This window comes from Phodopus roborovskii, unplaced genomic scaffold (genome assembly GCF_943737965.1).
Source record: "Phodopus roborovskii unplaced genomic scaffold, PHOROB, whole genome shotgun sequence".
Lineage (NCBI taxonomy): Eukaryota > Metazoa > Chordata > Mammalia > Rodentia > Cricetidae > Phodopus > Phodopus roborovskii.
In genome coordinates, this window is record NW_026126517.1 from 40330454 (window position 1) to 40350118 (window position 19665).

Below are 19665 nucleotides of genomic sequence, written 5' to 3' on the forward strand. Positions count from 1 at the left end.
TTTTTGAGACAGGGTTTCTCTGTGTAGCTTTGGAGTCTGTCCTGGAACTCACTCTGTAGACCAGACTGGCCTAGAACTCACAGAGATCTACCTCCTCTGCCTCCTGAGTGCTGGGATTAAAGGTGTCTGTCACCTTGTCCAGATAACTCCCTTTTCAATTGACTCCTTCTGCTCCTGAACTCCTGAAGGTTCCTTTTTGTAAGAAAGAGAGCTTTAAAAAAAAAAAAAAAAGCTATAATGCAAACACTTTATTATCAAGAGTGACTGGTATTAGTTTTGTCTGGGCATTAATATTTTTTTTAAAACTATACACCAAACCCAGGCTTTCCACCTAGTTCTGCTGTATAATTTTCTTTAAAAAAGGAAAGAGGGAAAGAAAGAAAAAATATATCTGTATTGAAAGAATTACAAGCCAAAGTGCGTCTTTCTTGTTTCTCCATATACACACATTGCACCATATATAAATAATTACGTTGTAAAAATGACTCCATAATTACAAGTATAATATATATTTCCATATAATATATAAAACTTTATATTAAATCTAGGTAGATGATATCTGGGGGGAGGGCGAGGTTGTCCCTGGGGTGGCGTCTCTGGGCGCTGACCCCCGGAGGTGGGGGAACGCTGCGGTGCAGTGGCAGCATCGATGCTATCTGTGGTTGTTGAGGAGTATCTCCAGCCAACATGGGCAGGAGGTGATGAACTGTCGTGAATAGCAGGGTCCCCAGCCCTTGGCGAAGCTGATGCGCACGCTGTGTGGGTCGTAGGGGCCATGGGCGGCGTCCGCGTGCTGCAGCAGCCCTGAGCGCTCAAAATCGAACACCTTGATGGAGTAGCCCGGTGGCACCTTGCGCACGACCAGGGTGCGGCCTCCGGGTGCATCCAGCGTTGGGGAATTGACGAAGATGGGGTGCTCGCCCCGGTTGTAGGCCCACACACCATCCGGCTCCTTGCTGAGCAGAATGCCGAAGCCGATCTTGCTGCGTGTGCGCCGCACCGACTCGCTGCGCTGCTCCAGGTTGAGCTGGCCCAGGCAGAAGCCGCTGCCCTGAGGTAGGTCGTAGAAGATGCTGACGGCCTGGTCGTACACCGCATAGAGGCGGCCCACGCGCGTCCGGTGCTCCCAGTACGCCACGCTGCACCAGTGGCTCGGCTTGGTGGCGTCTGGAGACATGCTGGCATCTGCAGGGCAAGCACAGGAAATGGCAAGGTTATTGCCGGTGCGAGAGGGGAGGATGGGCATGGTTTTCCAAGGTCAACCAGCACATGTGTGCCAACCAACCCACTGTGTTGTCAGACCGTCAAATGATATAGCACACAGTGGGGAGATAAACACCAACAAAACACACATAGGAGCTATAATTTATGAAGCAAGTACCGAAATCTTGTAAGTCCCTGTCTGTACAGAGATCCATCAGGTGCCAGTCACAGGTTCCGCAGTCTGTTGAGGACTGGGTAGACAAGGAGATCCTGGCTATCCTTCGCTAGTGGACTTAGTTCAAGCTCAAGCCCATGGCAAGTGACCAGGACCAGAGAGATCCTGAACTCCACCCTGCCAAAGCCGCTGTTCCTTTCTGTGCCCATCTAGCTGGCACAGGCTCGGGGAACTCGAGAGCCAGAAAAACAGGGCCATGCCTACTGGCCATGAGCTTCCGGCACTGCTCACAGCCAGCAAGACCTAGTGAGGCCAAGAAGCTGAGTGCAGGAGCCTGAGTATGTTGGCAGCAGTGCCAGGGTGGGTACCAGGCATCACTGGGCACCTCCTCTGGGCTAGGCACTGCCTTCATAGGTGAGGAAGCTGAATCCCGGGTTGCACACCCCGGCATTCTGGAGCCAGCCTCACTGAGTGTGTGTGGTGCCCTCGATGATGCAAGGTGGCCTGCACACTTTAAGCACCAACTGCCAGCACCAACTCTCCAGCGGAGCTACACCCAGACTCCCAAGTCAGCCACGCTAGAGGGCGCTCTTCTCCATCCTCCAGGCCAGTGGTTCTCAACCTTCCTAATGCTGTGACCCTTCAATACAGTTCCTCATGTTGTGGTGAACCCCCCCCCATCATAAATTTTCATTGCTACTCCATGAGTGCATTTTTTGCTACTGTTATGAATTGTCATGTAAATATTTCTGGAGACAGAGGTTTGCCAAAGGAGTGTTGACTGACAGGTTGAGAACTGCTGCTCTAGGCAGAGTGTCAGACAGGCCCTTGCTTAAAACTGCACACTTGGGCCTGTCACTTCCCTTCTCTGAGCCTCAGTTTCCCTGTCTGTAATGGCAACTGCTCTAAGGGGCTGTGAGTCCTGTAGGTGCTTACTTTACTCTCTCGCTTAGGAAAGGAATCACTGGGCATAAAGCATCACCGTGTCTAGGTCAAAGTGACAGCTTCACATAAGGAAATGTGCCAGGGGTCATATGTGTGTGTGGGGGTGTGTGTGTCTGTGTGTGTGGGGTATTTCTCCTTGCCAGCCAGCTTCTATAAGGCTTTGAAACTCAAGTCCAGTGGGACTCACTGTTTCTCTCAGCTCCCTGCCCTGGTCCCTAGCCTGGCTACAGGATCTTTCATAGGGATGGCTGGTTACCTTATGAGCTGGGGTGAACAGTTCCAGCTGCCTGGTTCTGGATGCCCTGCTGGACCCATCTCCGCCCGCTATGGCTTCCAAATTCCAGAAGGTAGACATTCTACTGACCTGTATGACCTCTTTGACCACTCTCCTGGACTGTTTAACTCCAGCATCCTGTGGTCCCGGACAAGGTGACTACTTGGGTCAGTGACTCTGGGGATGGCCTACTCCCCACACGCTGCCACATACAGAGGAATCTCTGTCCTCTGTGCCCTCCCCCAAAGCTGCAAATCCTTAGGCTGCAGTGAGCTCACTAAAGCGAGGAAGGAAATAAATGAAACACAGCTTAAGTGTCCGTGTCCATGTACCTAGCTCACAGGGAGCCTGCCCTGAAGGTGAGTTCAGCCTTGGTTGTGAGGGCAGTGGAAGGGTGGTGGGCAAGGACTTAAGGACCCTGAGTGATCTCCCAGCCTCACCTCATCCGGCAGAAATACCAAAGTGTTCCTAGTGTGTGTGTGTGTGTGTGTGAGTGTGTGTGTGTGTGTGTGTGTGTGTACTGGGGAGGGGGTGAACCTAGGACCTTAGGCATGCTAGGAAAGAACCAAGAGCTCTACCCCTGAGCAAGAACCAGAGCCCAAGCCACATTTTGTCCTATGAGTACTTATTTTCTAACTTTGGAACCAAGGAAAGCATGGTCTAGATTGGGCCTGTGGGTTCCACAAGTGCAGTTTGGTGGGTGGCCTTACACCAGGAAGGTAGCACCCCAGGTTGCGGGGGAGGTGTAGTGTGATTTGCCTGAAGACATGAAGCACAGAGTGGCAAAGCCGGGGCCAGGGCTTACAATCCTTGAATGAGTCCAACACTTTGAATGATACAGGGCAAAGGCTGAAGTCACTTGACTGGCTATGCAGCCACCAGCAAGCTGCTATGTATATCCCCCCACCCCCACCCCACACCCCCCGAAGACTTATCAGTCATCTCAGGTTCTGCTCACAGGAGGCCACTGTGGACTTGCTAGAAACTCAAACAGTAAATCAAGCAGGTATAGAAAGAGACAGTCTTCGTCTCACTGGCCCCAGGCCTGTTGGAATAACCCAGGCAAGGGCTCCGGCTTAGAGGTGCTCTGAGAGGACAGCGGGTGGGGAAGCCCTTTCCACACTCTATAAAGCATCTCCGTTAGTTCCAGGTCTGGCCTGTGGTGAAGGACCTGCCCTATAAGAGAAGGCACGGGAAAGAAAACTGAAGGTCTAGAATGAACCTGGCTGTGGCTCCATGCTCACATCCACAACTTCTAAGAACCTAGTGTTGTGGAGACATGTCTGCTGTAAACTGATGTGTCTCAGTGATAGTGAGCCCACATGGCCCTGCTCTGCTCATCAGGGGTAGCCTTTTCTCTTTGGGGTTCCAGAGCTCTGGTCCTGTCATCTCCTGCAGCCACCAGCCTAATTAGGAACCATCTCTTTAATTGCAAATAAATACTAGGGGAGTCAGACCAGAGCAACATCAAAGATGACCCAGGTCTGACCGAAACTCCCGCTCACTCCCATTTCCCCCCTCTGAATCCCTGGCCTGCTCAGGGCCTGGCCTAGTTCCCAGCCAGCCATGGGTCCTGCTGGGAGGGGTGGGTGGGAGGAGGAGAAATGCTGGGAGCCCTGCCTTCTGGCCAGGATCACTAAACTGCCTCCTTTCTCAACCTCAGATGCTACCTGAGTAACAAGGAGGTAACTTCAGCGCTCAGCTCTAACTCTCCATTCCCAGCAAGCTCTAGTGGTTCCGTTGCCTGGAGACCTGTTCATCTATGCACCAACAGGGGGAAGGTGCCACCCTTTCAGGGACACTGTTCAGGGGTAAAAGGGACCAAATCCACAAACAACAAGCAATAGTATGGACCACCCTCAAGGTCACCTGCTTGGCCAAGGAAACCACACACAGAAAACCCATTGAAGGCCAGAGACAAGAAGTTCATGGCAGGCAGAGCAGATGATGGGAAATACAACAGTAAAGCTGGGCTTGTCTACATGTTCAAGCCCTCAGGTTCCAATCCCCCTGCCACCACAATAAATAAATGAAATATACAAATAAAGGAGAAAAAAAAAAAAAGGATCAGAATAGTTGACAACCTAGGCTGTGGGAGAGTGGGGTGAGCAGGAAGGGACTGAGGACTTCTAGGGCAGGATGGTGGAAACTGGGATATACACTGTCATCACCCAAACACTAGGCTAAGCAGGCTTTTGCTATAGTTATGATCCCTAAGGAGGGCTCAGCAGGTACCCAGGTGATCTCCCAGAGGCACCCACATTCCTGCCACCAGAGGGTGGTGGCTGCCTGCTCAGAGCACCAGGCTAAGCCCCATAGTAGGGCCCAGCCACAGGCTGGCAGGCCTTTCTCCAGAATTCTCTGCCCAACCAGGATGCCTAGAGACCAACATGTAATTTTGTGTGTTTTGGGGATGGGGTGGGCTACTGGACTTCAAGAAGGCTGGCTGGAGTCTGGAGGAGGCGGGGAGGGTTGAAATCCCAAGAAATGCCTTTAGCTTCTTCAAATCAGCAATTTTCTGTGAAAACAAAGGGCAGGAGCGTGTTCCTGTGTGCACCCCCCACAGGACTCAGTTAAAGCCCAGCACAGTGAAACTTTTTTTCTGCCCTCCCCTTGCCTTTTGGCCACAATGCCCAGGGTAGGCCATCCCAAGATGAAACCAAAAACATGCCCCAGTTAGATGGGAAGTCACATCACTCTCAGGAAGCCCATGGGGTCATCCGTGCCCACCATATTCTTAACTAATGCTGGGTTTCACATACATCTGGGTTACACCCCCTGCCCTGCCACCAGCTTTAAAAAAAAAAAAAAAAAAAGACTGCTCAGCAGTATGCTCCCGGCAAGGAACAACAAATTCAATTCTGGCAGAGTGCTGAGAAGAGAGACCAGCTCTTCAAAAACCAGAAAGGTGAAGCATCTAGCTCGGGGTCACACAGCAAGTTGGTGGCAGAACTGGAAATAAGCCTAGGGCTTCCTCTAAGCCCTTTGCATGGGGGCCTTCCACTCTCCTGGAAAACTGCTTTCTTCTGTCCCATGTCATGCCTGTGGCTTCAAGTTCCCTTCATCCAACCGACAGCTTTTTCATCTGTGGCTCCGGGGCCTGGGAACAATTATGCAGGCCCTGCATCTGGTTAACCTAACACCCCTTTTAAAGCCTTGTTTGCCCATTAGATAAGTAGTTTTTGTTATCAAACTTAGAGGAAGAAACGAGTTTCCACCCAACTCTCCTTTGTCTTTTGGGGCCACAGAAATGGCTTCAGGTTTGCAGCCAGTCCAGCAAGCGGCATTCATTAATGGCTCGCTTTCCTCACAGGGGAGGGAGGGCCTGTCCTTCCCCCTGGCTGCAGCAGCAAAGCAGGAAAAGAATGTGCTCAGGGCCATGTTAATGGTCAGCAGCTTGGAGCCAGCCAAGCTCTGCTGAACGAGGTCCAGAAGCCGGCCCAGCTGACAGACAGGGGTTTCCTCCTCCTAGCTCCCACCCACCTTCCCAGCCCCCACCTCAGAGCCAGCACCTCTGGCTCCCAGAGGAAGCGTGGCTTCCAAGAGGAAGTTCCTAATTGGTCATTACATCACGGGCGATCTGGCCACTGCTGCTGCCTGCTTGCACAGGGCCCTGCACAGGCCCCCCGCAGGGGCTCTTCCAACTGTGGGTCTCCAGTATGGGAACAGCACTGTCCTCCCCCCCTCAGAGGGCTACTTGGTTGTTATGCTGGCAGGAGAGTGATGGGTGCTGAAAAGGAGACTCCAGCATGAAGAGAGAGGCCCAGGAACACACAAGTCCTCTTGACCGATGACCCAGATGGCTAACTCGAGGCCCAAAGAGGTGAAGTGACTTGCCAAGGTCACAGCAGAAATTAGCAATAGAGCTGGGACCAGTTTGGTATCTGCTCTATGGGGCTGGGATTTAAGCATTGGTCAGGAGCACAGCAGCATGCATGCAAACCCCAGTTCTGCCATTCACCAGCAATCGTCACCATCCCAACAGAAAATATTCTAGAGAGGCACTTGTGCCCCTCCTTTTGGCTATCAGACAATTGTCCCCAAGGAATTGGAATTTCCCCAGGAATCTCATGCTGGGAGCAGGAAAAGGCTGAAGTGTGGTGTCAGCAAGAGGGGGAACAGGAGATTTTACACAGTTCTGACAACTTGTCCAACCACCTTGCAGGAGGAACAGGATCTCAGAGGATGGATCAGTGATGGGCAGGACCATCGCTTGGACCAGGTCTGCTTAGCCATACATACCTCTTACTATCTATTGAAACCTGAAGCTCCCATGTCAGTACCCTAATGATGACCTTGGGTGGGTAGTCACAGAACCTATTTATCTGTTCCACTACCTATTGTGGCCACACTGAATAGATCACCTTCCTCTGCTTGTCATTATTCTTTGTCTCTTTAATTGGCCTATAGAGGATGGATAGAAGAGCCCAGCTTGTACCCCAAAATGCCAATAACATCTCAGGCAAGTGTCTTTGCTCCTCTGTGCCTCAGTCTCCTAAACTGTAAAATGGGGGTGCAGTCAGTGGTTACTTCATAGGGTATTGAGATCAATTTCAATTGCATCAGATGATGCCTGGCTGGAAATGAGCAACCTGGAAATGAACAGACATCACTAACTCATGTTTACCAGATCTCAAAATCGAAGCTATTCAAATTATCTGCATCAATTATATAATGCACAGTTCACAAGGATGTTCGTGTTGGGTGATGACCATGGCAAAGATAAGGTATGCTAATGGGACTGAGACAAGAAGAAATAATTAATAATATTAGTCAACACTGAAGGAAGCCTTGACAAATGCCAGGCAGAGTGAAATAGGTTAAAGACACTCAGTGAATAAACTGCTAATCCCCTTAGCTCCTTTTGTGTTTTGGGGTGCTTGTGTGATATCTATCTGTGTGTTCAAACGTGTGTGCAGAGGCCAGAGGTCAAACTAAGAGCCATCTGGTGAATTTATCACTATAGCCATCCACCTTATTTTTTTGAGACTGGACCTCTCACTGAATCTGGGGCTTGCTAATTAGGCTAGACTAGCTGGCCACTGAGCCCCTGAGATCCTGTTTCTGCCTCCCCTGCACTGGTATTAATAGATGTGAGCCACCCTGTCCAGCTTTGATGTGGGTGGCAGGATAGGAACTCAGGTCCTCACACTTGAGCAATAGATACTTTCCCAACTAAACTATCTCCGAGTCCCAGATCCTCCCATTTTCTGATCAAGGAGCTGTGTCATCCTAAGAAGGTTGTGTCCAGAGTCAGCAGCCAGGAAGTTACAAGATTAGGATCTGATCTCCTGTCTATCTAGGCTTAGAGATGGGGGCTCTTAGCATTATTCCCATGCATGCTGCCAAACCCAGCAGTAGCAAGGATAACATCACAGGCACCATGCCCAAACCTCATGCTCTGCCGGCTCTAAAATGTTATGCCAAGCCATGCAAAGATGGGATGTTAAAAAGGGGTCCTCTAGGCTGGGATGTAACTTAGTAGTAGAGAGTACTTGCATGCTGACCACCTTCCTGGGAGGACAGAAAAGGTTTCCAAATGCAGCCTCTATCCACTATCCAGAGAGCCTAGTGCTGTTCTGCAACTATATGTCCTTTTAGTTTAGTTTCTCTCTCACATCCAAATGTTCCACTCCTCCAAACCACAGCAGGGAGAGTTTTCTGGGGGGGTGGGTACACAGCAGTGGCTGCTGCCCAAGATGATGACTGCCATGCAGGCTGCAGTAATGAGCAAGTTATGAGTGCTCTAGCACCCCATTCTTAGGCCAGGCCCCAAGTCAGAGTTGCCCCAGCAACTGCGGAGAGGGGATCCTCTGCCCCTGAATGACCTTCTCTGCTGGGACCTTCCTGCTGCTCATCTATCTGTTGGTCTGGGTTATCCTTAGAGGAGCCACCTAGAAGGGATCTGGTGATCAGCTTCTGAGAGGTCCAGCAGGCCCTGGAGAAACACCCTTTCAGCCTCAGTGTCCTGACCTTGGCCTGCCCAGCCTCTGGTCTCTGGAGGAAACAAGTGGCAGCCTGGGCTGTGCTGGGTACGGTTTCTACTCTTGTATCTCCTGCACAATTAAACAGATTCTGAAACGAACTCCTTTAGCAGGCCTGATCCAGAGTAAGCTTCACCCAGGTCTGCTCTGTGATGGTTCCCTGCAGGGCAATCTCCCCAGAAACTGCAGGCTCAGCCTCAGTGGGCTGAGGGACCAGTCAGAAGGTCCACATCCATTACATCCCTCTACAGCCTTCCACCTATAGCGTCCCAGCCTTTCCCTGCCAGACAGAGACAACCTCCCACCCAGGGAGTCTCTCCCCAGGCTTTAGTGTTAGGCTTGACAGCACATGGCTAGCTACTCCAAAGGAAGATGGATGTCAGAGCAAGTGGGGTAGGGCAGATGGGGCCAGAGACACAGAGTGAAAACCAACAACTTCAGTGTAAGAAAAGACCAAAAAGACCAAGTCCCAAAGAGCAGGGATGTCCTCAGCCCCTGGACAGGAACCCCCTTCACCCTGCCCCCACCCCTGGTGAAACAGGCAGGTAGGGAAGGACTGAAAAAAATGTGTGCAGGGGGGGAGGGAGGGAGGGAGGGGGCAGGGAGGGAGGAAGGGAGGCAGGGAGGGAAGGTTGGAGAGCAAGCAGCTAAGCAGCTTTATGGAATCCACCTGGTTTAGGAAAAGAACTAGTTCCCATCACAAAAGACTCTGACCTCTGCTCCCATTCCAAGGCCTCATTCTCTTTTATCCCAAAGTCAGATACTGAGCTTCTGTTTACTTATTTAGGGACCATCTAGGGCTGGGAGGCCTCACTTTTTTTTTTTTTTTTTTTTTTATCATCCCTGGAGAGTTGGCTAAGAATGGGGAGCTGGGGACCTCCTCCTTCATGCTGTCCATGAGGGAACTGCTGAATTCCCAGATGTTTACCAGTCCACGAGAGGCTAGGCCTGAGCTATCATCTCAAACCTTTCTACTGAGAAGTGAAGAGATGCCAATCCAAACTGCTGTGCTTCTTTAAGCCAGCAACTACATCAGACCACCTGTCTGATGGGGGATGAGCAATGCAAAATAAAAACGCAGGGCCCTTTCTTCAAAAAAAAAAAAAAATCATTAAAAGTTTTAGGAATGTGAAGCAAACATTTAATTAAGCAAGGAAGCCTTCTAGTGGGCGGTGGAAGTGTCCCATGATGGCACACATGGATCAGCCTTTGGGAGTGTTGGCTTCTTCCAGGGGATGTCCCATCCAAAGGTGAAGTGGGGCATTGTGGTGCTTGCCTGCAATCCCAGCACTCAGTAGGCAGAGGAGAAAGGCTGCAGGTTCACCTAAAGCTCATGGGTACCTGGCCTGGCAATGGAGAGACTATGATCTCCTTGGGTTGTCGAGTCTACAAGTGTGGAGGGCTACAGACATGGCTTTGGGTGGCAGAGCTGATTTCCTCACTTACAAGCACACCAATCCATTTCACAGACTGAGAAACTGAGGCATCTTGCAGTAGTACCAGGTAGTCTAAAGGGAGATGTCAGGGTGTTTGGGTGTTCTGCTGTTATCTTTATTTAACTCTGGCTTTAAACACCTTTTCCACGAGACATAGCTGGAATTTTGTAAAAGGTTCCATGTCACTCAAAGGCCCGTGAATTGCTTACCAAGGAAGTGGTAGGTGACCAGGAATGCAACATGCACCTCCCAGATTAATTAATAATTGGGATCTGGCCTCTGCCCAGGCAGAGTTGGAAATATTCAGTGAACCCAGAGGTAGTTAACTGCAAAGGGGGAAGGAGAAGTACTCCTTTGCCTGTGGCTAAGAGGGAATACACAGTGGCCATGATTTATGGGCTGGATTACTTGAGAACCTCCCCAGTGGCTGCCTGGGGCTGAGGCTTTAGGAATGCAGACACCAGCAGCCTGCAGGCCACCACAGTGCCCATGTGAAGGGAGGAAGAAGGGTTGATGGTGACTTGTCAGCACCAGGCTTGTAGAAGGGGTGTTAAGTCACACCCATAGGTGACCTTAGGATAAGAGACTGTGCTGACCACTTGCTGGAACTGTGTTTGTAGAGGTAGGGGTTAATACAAAGGCCTCACATCTCTATCTGGTCATTCTTACTGGCCAGAATGGTGAAACCAAAGCTTAAAGTTCCACTCAGTTGGTAGAGTGCTGTCTAGTATGCATGGGTGCAATCTCCAGCACAGTATACAGTCGTCCCAGTGGTACACACTTATAATCACAACACTTAGGAGTTAGAGGCAGGAGGCCCGAAGTTCAACGTCACTCTCAGCTTCAAGGGTAATTTAATTCAAGGGCAGTCTGGACTATGCAACACTCACTTCACCTTTCACTAGATGATGAGGGGACAGACATTCAGACATTGGAGGGAGGGCAGAAAGGTGGAACACAGGCAAAAAAAACATGCCAATGTGAGACCCATGTCTCTGCCCATATCAAGTCTTTGGGTGACTCGAAGAAGTAACTATGTGGGCTGGGAATGGTGATGCACACTTTGAATCCCAGCACTCAGGAGGCAAAGGCACATGGATGTCTGTGAACTTAAGGCCAGCCTGGTCTACGCAGTGAGTTTCATGCAAGCCAGGGTTACACAGCGAGACTCTGCTTCAAAAAAGAAGAAAAGGAAGGAAAGGAAGAAAGAAAGAAGGAAGGAAAAGAAGAAAGAAACCACATGCTCAGCCTTGGCATGAAATCCAAACAGATGAGGAGAAAATCCGATTGGGATATCAGAGGACCCCACCCCAGCTTAGTGCACAGCCCTAGAGCCAAGCAGTGTCTTTAACTCCTAAACACAAGAGAGATCTTCCCCTGCAGTATGCTACAAGTTCAAATGGGCACTCTGTGCCACCGGGAAAGCGGAGTGGTGGCTGCTAGTCGGGTGATGTCAAAATTAGGCCAGAATCCAGGTCCCAGGCTGAGGTAGGAGAGTGGGGGTGGGGGGGGGAGGGTGCTGCTACTTACAGAGAAACCAAATGAACAAAATACATGGGGTCATTAGCAAGAACAATTTGCTGCTGCTGTTAACTGCAATACAGTATTGTGGTTGTCTTTCTCCACCTGACCTACACCACACGGTGGTGCCCTGAACTCACAGCTGGTCAATCTCTCTGTGCCAGAGACTCAGCACCTTAGGGGGACAGTCCAGAGGTTTCTTTCTTTCTTTCTTTCTTTCTTTTCTTTTCTTTTTTTTTTTCTTTTTTTTTCTTTTCAGAGGTTTCTTCATCTCCTGTTTACCTACTGTGTGCCTATGTTGGCTCCTCACTTCCAATACTGGGAGTTGAACCGAGGAACCTCTGAATGCTAGGCAAGCACTTACCACTGAGCTATATCCTCTTTATCTGGGGTCAATTTCTCACTTAAGTTGCCCAGGCTGACCTGACCTTGTGATCCTCCTGCCTCAACCTCCAAAGTAGCTGGAATTACAGGCCTATGTCCCCACACTCAGTTCATGATTACACCCTAAAGCTTTCTATAACTCTGATGCCCTGGGGATACAGGGAGACTTTTGTCTTCCCTTTCCCCTAAGCACAGAGACTTCTGGACATAAAGCATGCATCTTGCCAAAATAAATTATTATGCACGTACAATAAAGCATCAGTAATTAGGACCCATAAATCCAGGCTTTGTAATAATTCTGAAAGTAGCTGGGTCAAAGTTGAGAAAAAGTTTTGATAAACAAATGCAAAATATAAATACGATTTAGAACAACTGTTTATCTTACTAGCGCTATATAAACAGTGCATCCCAGTTACACACTGCACTCATCTGTCCATAACACAGTTCACCAGGGACCTCTCCCAGGAAACATTCCCAGCCAGCAGCAGTCTAGGGTGGTCGAAAAACCACAAAACCTGGGTTCTTAGTGTCTTTTCCTGTCACCCCTCACCCGGTCATCCTGAGCTGGTGAAGAGCCCCTGAGTTGCTGAAGTTCTATATTTGGAAAAGAAGCCACTGGGATGGCTAAACTTCCCTGGCCCTCCTCTGGTAGCCAGTGGCCACCCAGGAAACAGTGGCAACTCCTGGCTCTATGTGCCACCCAATTTTCTGTGCCCAGCTTCAGGGAGTAGCATTTCCTAGGGCCTTTGGCCAGGGGACCTTGCCAGCTCAGGCATTCCCACTGAGAGTGGGCAAGGAAACCCTCAGACATCAGCTGCAGCTAACAACCAAGGTGCCCTGTTGGTGACCTCCCTCTGGGGCGATTTAGGAATTAAACCTGCTTTTCTCCTCCCCAGAGAAAGGCAGTCAGCAGGAAGGTGGAAGAGGGGCTGGGGAGACAGCTCAGTCAATACAAGAGCCTGCTGTGCAAGCACGAGGACCTGAGTTCAACTCCCTGCACTCATATAAAAGCCAGATGTGGTAGTAGTAGTATGTGCATGTAATCCCAGCACTGAGGAGGTAGAAACAAGAAGATCTCAGAGACTTGATGACCAAGGCAGCCTAATCACTGAGCCCTAGGCCAGGGAGACTTTGTGTCCCCATAAAAACCAAACCAGGGAGACAACTCCTGAGAAGCAAAACACAAGATTGACCTCTAAGCCTACATATATTCCTGCATATACATCTGCAAACGTGTGGCCCTGCCACCAGCCACAACATACACACAAAAAGTCAGGGGTGCGGAGGGGCCCACAGACAAATATAGGGTGTAGGGTGGCAGGAAGAGGCTCTGTGATCCTCTGAAGCAGTCAGCTGACAGGGTGCCTCAGTCCTGGCTTGAGAGGGACAGACTGCAAGGCCCCAGAGATGTGGGCAGGGGGCCAAGCTGGAAATACCGAAGCTGTTCCAGCTTGGAGAGGTGACTGTGCCAAGTCGGGAAGGCAGTGCTGATGGGGATGGTGTGTGTGGTGGTACTGGCAGGTTCTGGACAGGCAGGTTCCTAAGGGCACAGAAACAGGAGCAGCCTCTTGGGTCTCAAGGTCTAGCCAGGCAGACCCAGGGTACCTCTGTCCTGGCGCTATCCCACAGCACTGCAGCCTAAGGACCCGCCAAGTGCATACTGGCCTTTGAAGCATTGATTGGACTTTAGTACACAGGACCATTCTCTCCTCACTTAACAGCTCCTTATCCCAGAGAAGCTCATCAGAGTCCACCAAGACCACCTCCCACCAGGGCCCTTGTAGACATCTTGGAATCTTCTAGTCCACCAAGACCCTGATTGCATGTAGCAGGTGAAGGAACCGGCCTTGAAATGGATCTCAAGGCTGGTCAGGGCCTCTCTGTGTCCTTTGAGAAGTCATCATCCTTCAGGGTAGGAAAACTGGTGTATCGAGGATGTCTTCTTCTCGCTTACATTACCAGCTCCTCTGCCCCTTTCTGGAGGGCATTATATATTGGAATCAATAAGGCTGGTGCAAAGTGCAAAGTCCTAGCTTTATATATATATCAATCAATAAGACAATGATAGCCCAGCTCACCATATGAGTATGGCCTGTCACAAGATGGACATTGCACACCAGCACCACGGGGACCATGACTCTCAAAAGTCATGCAATCTGACCTCAAGGCAAGCAGTTCGCCCCCTCTCCCTTCTCTTGACATTTTTACTAAAACTCTCAAACCAATTCACTTCAATGCAAGCATGCAATTAGCATGTCATTCTTGCCAGAGTCTAGCCACTTCTACCTGGCAAAGAGCCCCTCATGCTGGATCACAACACAACCAATAGAAAACCACCCTACCCAAGCCTCGAACATGTAGAGCTCTGCTCAGAAATGGTGGAAGCACACTCCCTGAAGGGAAAGCGTGGGTAGGGTGTTTTCAAACACCACTCATTGTGGGTTTGGGTTCCAGCCAGCAGAACCACCACTGAGACGTGAACAGAGAGTCTGCTTGAGAGCTGGGCTCCTCTTGTACCAGACAAATGCCTACTGCACGCAGGGGCAGGAGACTGACGTGAGAAAATACCGGGGCTGTCAAAGGAAACTGAGGAGACTCTTGTTTATTTCTTCTGGTCAGCTCCCAGTTATTTAGGGGCTTAAGCACATTTTATTGTTTTCTCCCAACCAAAACAACACGAATAATTCTAGCTGCTGCTCCAGAGTTACCTCCAAGCCCATAGAAAATCCCACTCACAGAGAGTCACTGTCCTACTTCTGCCTCTGAATGGGTTCTGTGGACTGGAGAGACTGGCCACCACCCCAGTGGGTCACATGAAGGTTTTGGAGCATGGGGGCTTGCCCATCACACACTAGCAGAGCCCTTGCAACTTGATGTCAAAAGGCAACCTCACGCTGCCTCTAAGAAGAAACTGGGGGAAGTCAGAGGTTCAAATGGATTTGTGGGAAATTGCTGACCTTCAGAGCTGGGGGTCATTGAGCTTGACCTCCTTCATTTAGCGAAGAGGAAACTGAGGCTTGGAGGCAGAAATCCCTTGATCTGGCAGGTGGGACCCCGTCGTGGATACCAATGAGTCCGAGAAACTGAGACAAGTGCCACCAATGAGTCTAGCCAACATGAATTACTTTTTCAAAATGGTCTGTTTGTTCTTGTGGTAACAGGGAGAAACACCCCCCCCCCCCCGAGCTGTCGGAATAACTCCCTGCTTGTGCCTGAGAAATGACCCGCCCAGGCACCACCATGGACTCTCAGGCAGAGGATGTGCGTTGCAAAAATGGGGCAAAGTTTCCTATTCTGAAGATAACATTGTAAGACACAGGAAGTCTGCGAGCAAGGCCTGTGTTTCCAGAAAGCCTCTCTGCACACCCACTCACAGCCACCTCCATTGTGCAAGGCTTCTAGACAATCTGAGGTGGGGGGTGTAGGGGGGCGTGCAGGACAGGGACAGTGTCATGAATGACAGTAGCCATGGCCTAGGTAAGAGACCAGAGGGTGGCTTTACAGTCCATAGGCTCATTGGGTCTCCCAGCAGCAAAGCCAGAGACTCCTCTTCAAGTCCTGACATCCACAACACACAACAGGAAAGGGTTAAAAGAGCCTTCTACTCAGGGCCTACATGTCAAGATTCCCAGGCCCCACCCCTGGAGACTGATTCATGGGTCCTGGGTGGAGCCTGAGATTCTGTGTTTTACACAAGATTTAAGAGGCCCCTCTGCTGGCCCCATGGGTCATAATCGCATGAGTGTGGAGGATTCAGCAGCCTGGCACAGGGATGGGAGAGCTGGTTCCCTCATCAACAGATGACAAGGGCAAGGAGATCAAACCAAACCAACCTCCTAGCAAGAGGCGGATGCAGCAGCTGCTCCAGTGCCAGGCCTTCAAGACTGGCTGGGAAGGCGACAATCTGGAGCCAGCATGATGACTGACTCAGTGGGTCCGGTGTGTTTGAGGACAGGCCCTTGGGAGAGTGTATACCTTTCCTGTGGGATTCAGAATCCAGGATGAGGGTTCAAATCCTGCCCCTACCACTGGTCCACATGAATGCCTGGGATGAATAGCCTTAGGGTCTCTGAGCCAGTTTCTGCAGTTGCACAATGGGTCAAGAACACCTGTTACAGGTGACTGCTGGAGGGTGAAAGACCTAATAGCTACCACATTCTGTGAGCTCACTAGGTGGCAGGCACAGCCCGTTCTCAGAAGACCCTGAGAGCAAGAGGTCATTAACTATCCTGCTTTACTGATGAAAAGAAACTAGGGCCTCCTGATCCATTCAAGGTCATGACCAGTGGGTGGCCCGGGATTCACACATCCAGTCTGAGGCTGTACTCCAGGCAGGAAGGCTCCCCACTGAACTAACTGCCTTCCTTCCTCTGCCTGAAAGGCACAAGACTTGCCTAGCCCGCCTGTCTGTAAGGACATGACCCGAAGACAACATTATAAATGAGGGACAGCAAGTCCAGCTATGGGGAGAGGGTGAGCAGAGATTTGGAGGTGGGGTGTCAAGTGGATGAAGTATGGGGAGCCACTCAGTGGGGCACACAAGCAGAGCACACAAGTGGAAGACAAGGCTACAGTGGCTTCTCTGATCTGACCACAGACCCAGCATACAAAACCTGGCACCTCTGACCAGGTGAGTACTGGTGTCACATGTGGACACAGCAAGTGATGGCATGATGCTGGGGGGGAGGGGGTCCTGGACCCACCCTGTCCCATCCAGCAGACCATAAACGGCAGGCACTATGGCCCTCACTCCCACTGGATCCTAGAACAACCAAATATTAAAAGGCGGGGTCTCTGCCAGTGCTGAATGGAGGAGTGTACACAGTGTCCAGTGTGGAAGAAACTTCTTGGTTCCAGGCTCCAATTCAGAGGTAAGACACACTATTCTTGTTTTAAAACTCCAAGGAGGGGCTGGGGAGACGGCTCACTTGATAAAGAGCTTACTACACAAGCATGAGGGATCTGAGTTTGGATCCTCAGAACCAACGTAAAAGCTGGGAAGGAACTGAGAAGGTAAAGTGACAGCCTGATTCCTGGAGCTCACTGGCCAACAGACCTACCCACTCTGAGCGCCCTCGCTCCCACTTCTCCAGTCATGAGAGACAAAGGTGATGATTTTTATTTTTTCAAAAGACACATTTACTATGTGTGTATGTTGATGGGAGAGTGTGTGCGTGCGATGCTCAAGGAGGCCAAGGGAGCTTTGGATTCCCTGGAGCTGGGGCTACAGGTGGTTGTGAACGGCCACATGTGTTTGCTAGGAACCAGACTTGGGTCCCCTGGAAGAGCAGAGTGTTCTTAACCACCGCGCATGCCTCCAGTCCCAGGAGTTAACTCGTAGGAACAACAGGGAGTGACAGGAGAGAGGCCACTGCTTTATCCATTCGTTTTGACTTGTTTTCCCCATCATTTTTAAAATTTATTTTACATGCCAACTAGTTTCCCCTCCCTCCTCTCCTCCCACTCCCTCCCCCTTACCCTGCCCTATTCACTCCTCCTCCATCTCCACTTGGATGGGGTAGAACCTGGCTTTTTTTTTTTTAAAGATCATATATAATTACACTATGTATGTAACATCACACTGCTACAGGTCTAATGACAAAGCAGGAGTTCTGAGGAGCCAAGAGAGCAGAGATGTAGCTCATTTGGTAGGACACTTGCCTGGCATACAACAAGCCCTGGGTTCAAGCCCCAGCACAAGCATGAACCAGCCATGGTGGCACACACCTATAATTTCAGCACCCCAAATGTAGGGACAGAAGGATTCCACATTCAAGATGACCCTTGACTATCCAGTGAACTCTGAGTCAATACATATGACAGCAGAAAAGGAGGAGAGGAGGGTGCAGACTGGCATGGCACATAAGGCTCCCCATAAATACTATCCTTTGACCAAGTCCAGATGAGGTAGCCCACTCCTGTAAGTTCCTCATTCGGGAAGAAAGGGCAGGAGGATTGCCCCAAGTCCAAGCCCAACCATGGCTACCTATTAAGACCCTCTATCAAAAAAAAAGAAAACTTATTTTTTAAAAATTTTAAAAAGAAAAGGGCCAGGCATGGTGGCACATTCCTTTAATTCCAGCACTTGGGAAACAGAGGCATGCAGATCTCTATGAAGGCCAGTCTGGTTTACATAGACGTTCAAAGCTAGACAGGGTTATAGTAACCTTCTGTCTTAAAAAAAAAAAAAAAAAAAAAAAAAAAAGTCATCAACAAAGTCCCTTTCACTTTTCTACCAAGTAAGTGCCTTTGACACCAGCTATTGCCATTTGGGAAGAAGGAACCTCAATTGAGAAAATGCCCAACCAGGTTGGCCTGTGAAGTACATTTCTTTTTTCGATTAATGACTAATGTGGGAGGGCCCAGTCAACTGTGGGTGGTGCCACCCATGGGTAGGTGGCCTTGGGTGCTGTAAGAACGCTGGCTGAGCAAGGGGGGAAAGCCAGTATAAGCCCTCCTCTATAGCTCTCCTTCCATCCGTCCGTCCATTCCTGCCCTGACTTCCCTCAGTGATGGAGTGTGACCTAAGAGTTCTAAGCTGAAATAAACCCTTTCCTCCCCAAGTTGTTGTTGGTCATGGTCTTTATCACAACAATAGAAACCCTGACTAAGAGAGCTGCATCCCTCAGACACAGAAACTTGATATAAAGGGAGTGTGGTGTTTGCTTCAAGGAGGGTCCTCACCCCGTCAGTCATACCAGTGTGCCTGTCCCTCTCTTGTCCTGCTTGGTAGCCACCCTACATTTGCAGAGAATCTGATGTCTACCAGGCAGACTCTGGGCTAGGCCTCCCATTCTGTCACTTGCCAGCACTTCCTTCTTGGCCTGTGCATATGTAAGCATTCATGGCAGTGTTTACGCTCAGGGCAGGACAGACCCCTTAGGGCCCTGAGCTTCCGAATTGCTTGTTTCCCACACACTTGGGCAGGGCATCCTATGGCTGGCTGAGGGGTAGAGCCCAGAGAGTCTGCAACAAGTCAGAATAGGCCAGGCCCCAGAGGCCGGAGACTCAGCCTTGAGGAAGAGGGGTCCTGATGGGTGTCCCCAGGAGCAACAGGAGGGTAGACAGCAGCTCTAGCAAGTACCATCCTGTCTCTGCTCCAGAAGCCAGTCTGTCCATTCTCTCAGTGCCCAGGGCCTCTGCCTTTCTGGTAGCTCCTCATTAGGGAAAGGGTGGCTAAAGGAGCTCCCAATCTCAAGGAAAGGACATTTCCCACTGTGTATCATGGCTCCGGGCACCTCCCAGACCCAGACTTGCCCCTTCTGAGGCAGGTCTGGAGTATACACCTCACATCCTCCTGAGCTCCAACATTCATCCCATTAGGAGCCAGTAGTCTGAGAGTTTACAGAGGCATTCCCTGGCCATCTGCTGCCTCTACACTGGATCTTTACATTGCTGAGACAAGGCTACTATCTAAACTTCATAGATGGGGAACTCAAGACAGGCAATAGCAGGGGGTCTGCTTTCACCTACACACAAGGATCTCCAGTTGGGCTTTTTGTCCACCACAGTACAACTGCCTCAGACAGACATGAAAACCGATTGCTTCTCAACAATTTAATTGTCATTTTAAATCAGGGTCTACCCCTGGCTGTCCTGAAACTCATTGGTAGCCCAGGCTGGCTGTGATAGAGGAGGAGGAGGAAGAACATGCCTTCTCAGGCAGAAGAAACAGCCCTGTCCCCAATCCAACCTGTGGCCTCTAGTCACTCCACTCCCCTTCAGATTTACTATTACTCTGGG

At 50.3% G+C, this 19665-nt stretch overlaps 1 protein-coding gene across 1 annotated transcript in view; it reads right to left on the reverse strand.

Annotated features, from left to right (window-relative positions):
* Window positions 1-233: 233 nt before the first annotated feature.
* The window catches only part of Smad6 (SMAD family member 6), a 66517-nt gene continuing 47085 nt past the window's right edge, over window positions 234-19665 (reverse strand). The window contains exon 5 of the mRNA XM_051197721.1: window positions 234-1185. Within this exon, the coding sequence (XP_051053678.1) occupies window positions 653-1185 (533 nt within the window). The 3' untranslated portion in view covers window positions 234-652. The remainder of the gene's footprint in view (window positions 1186-19665) is intronic.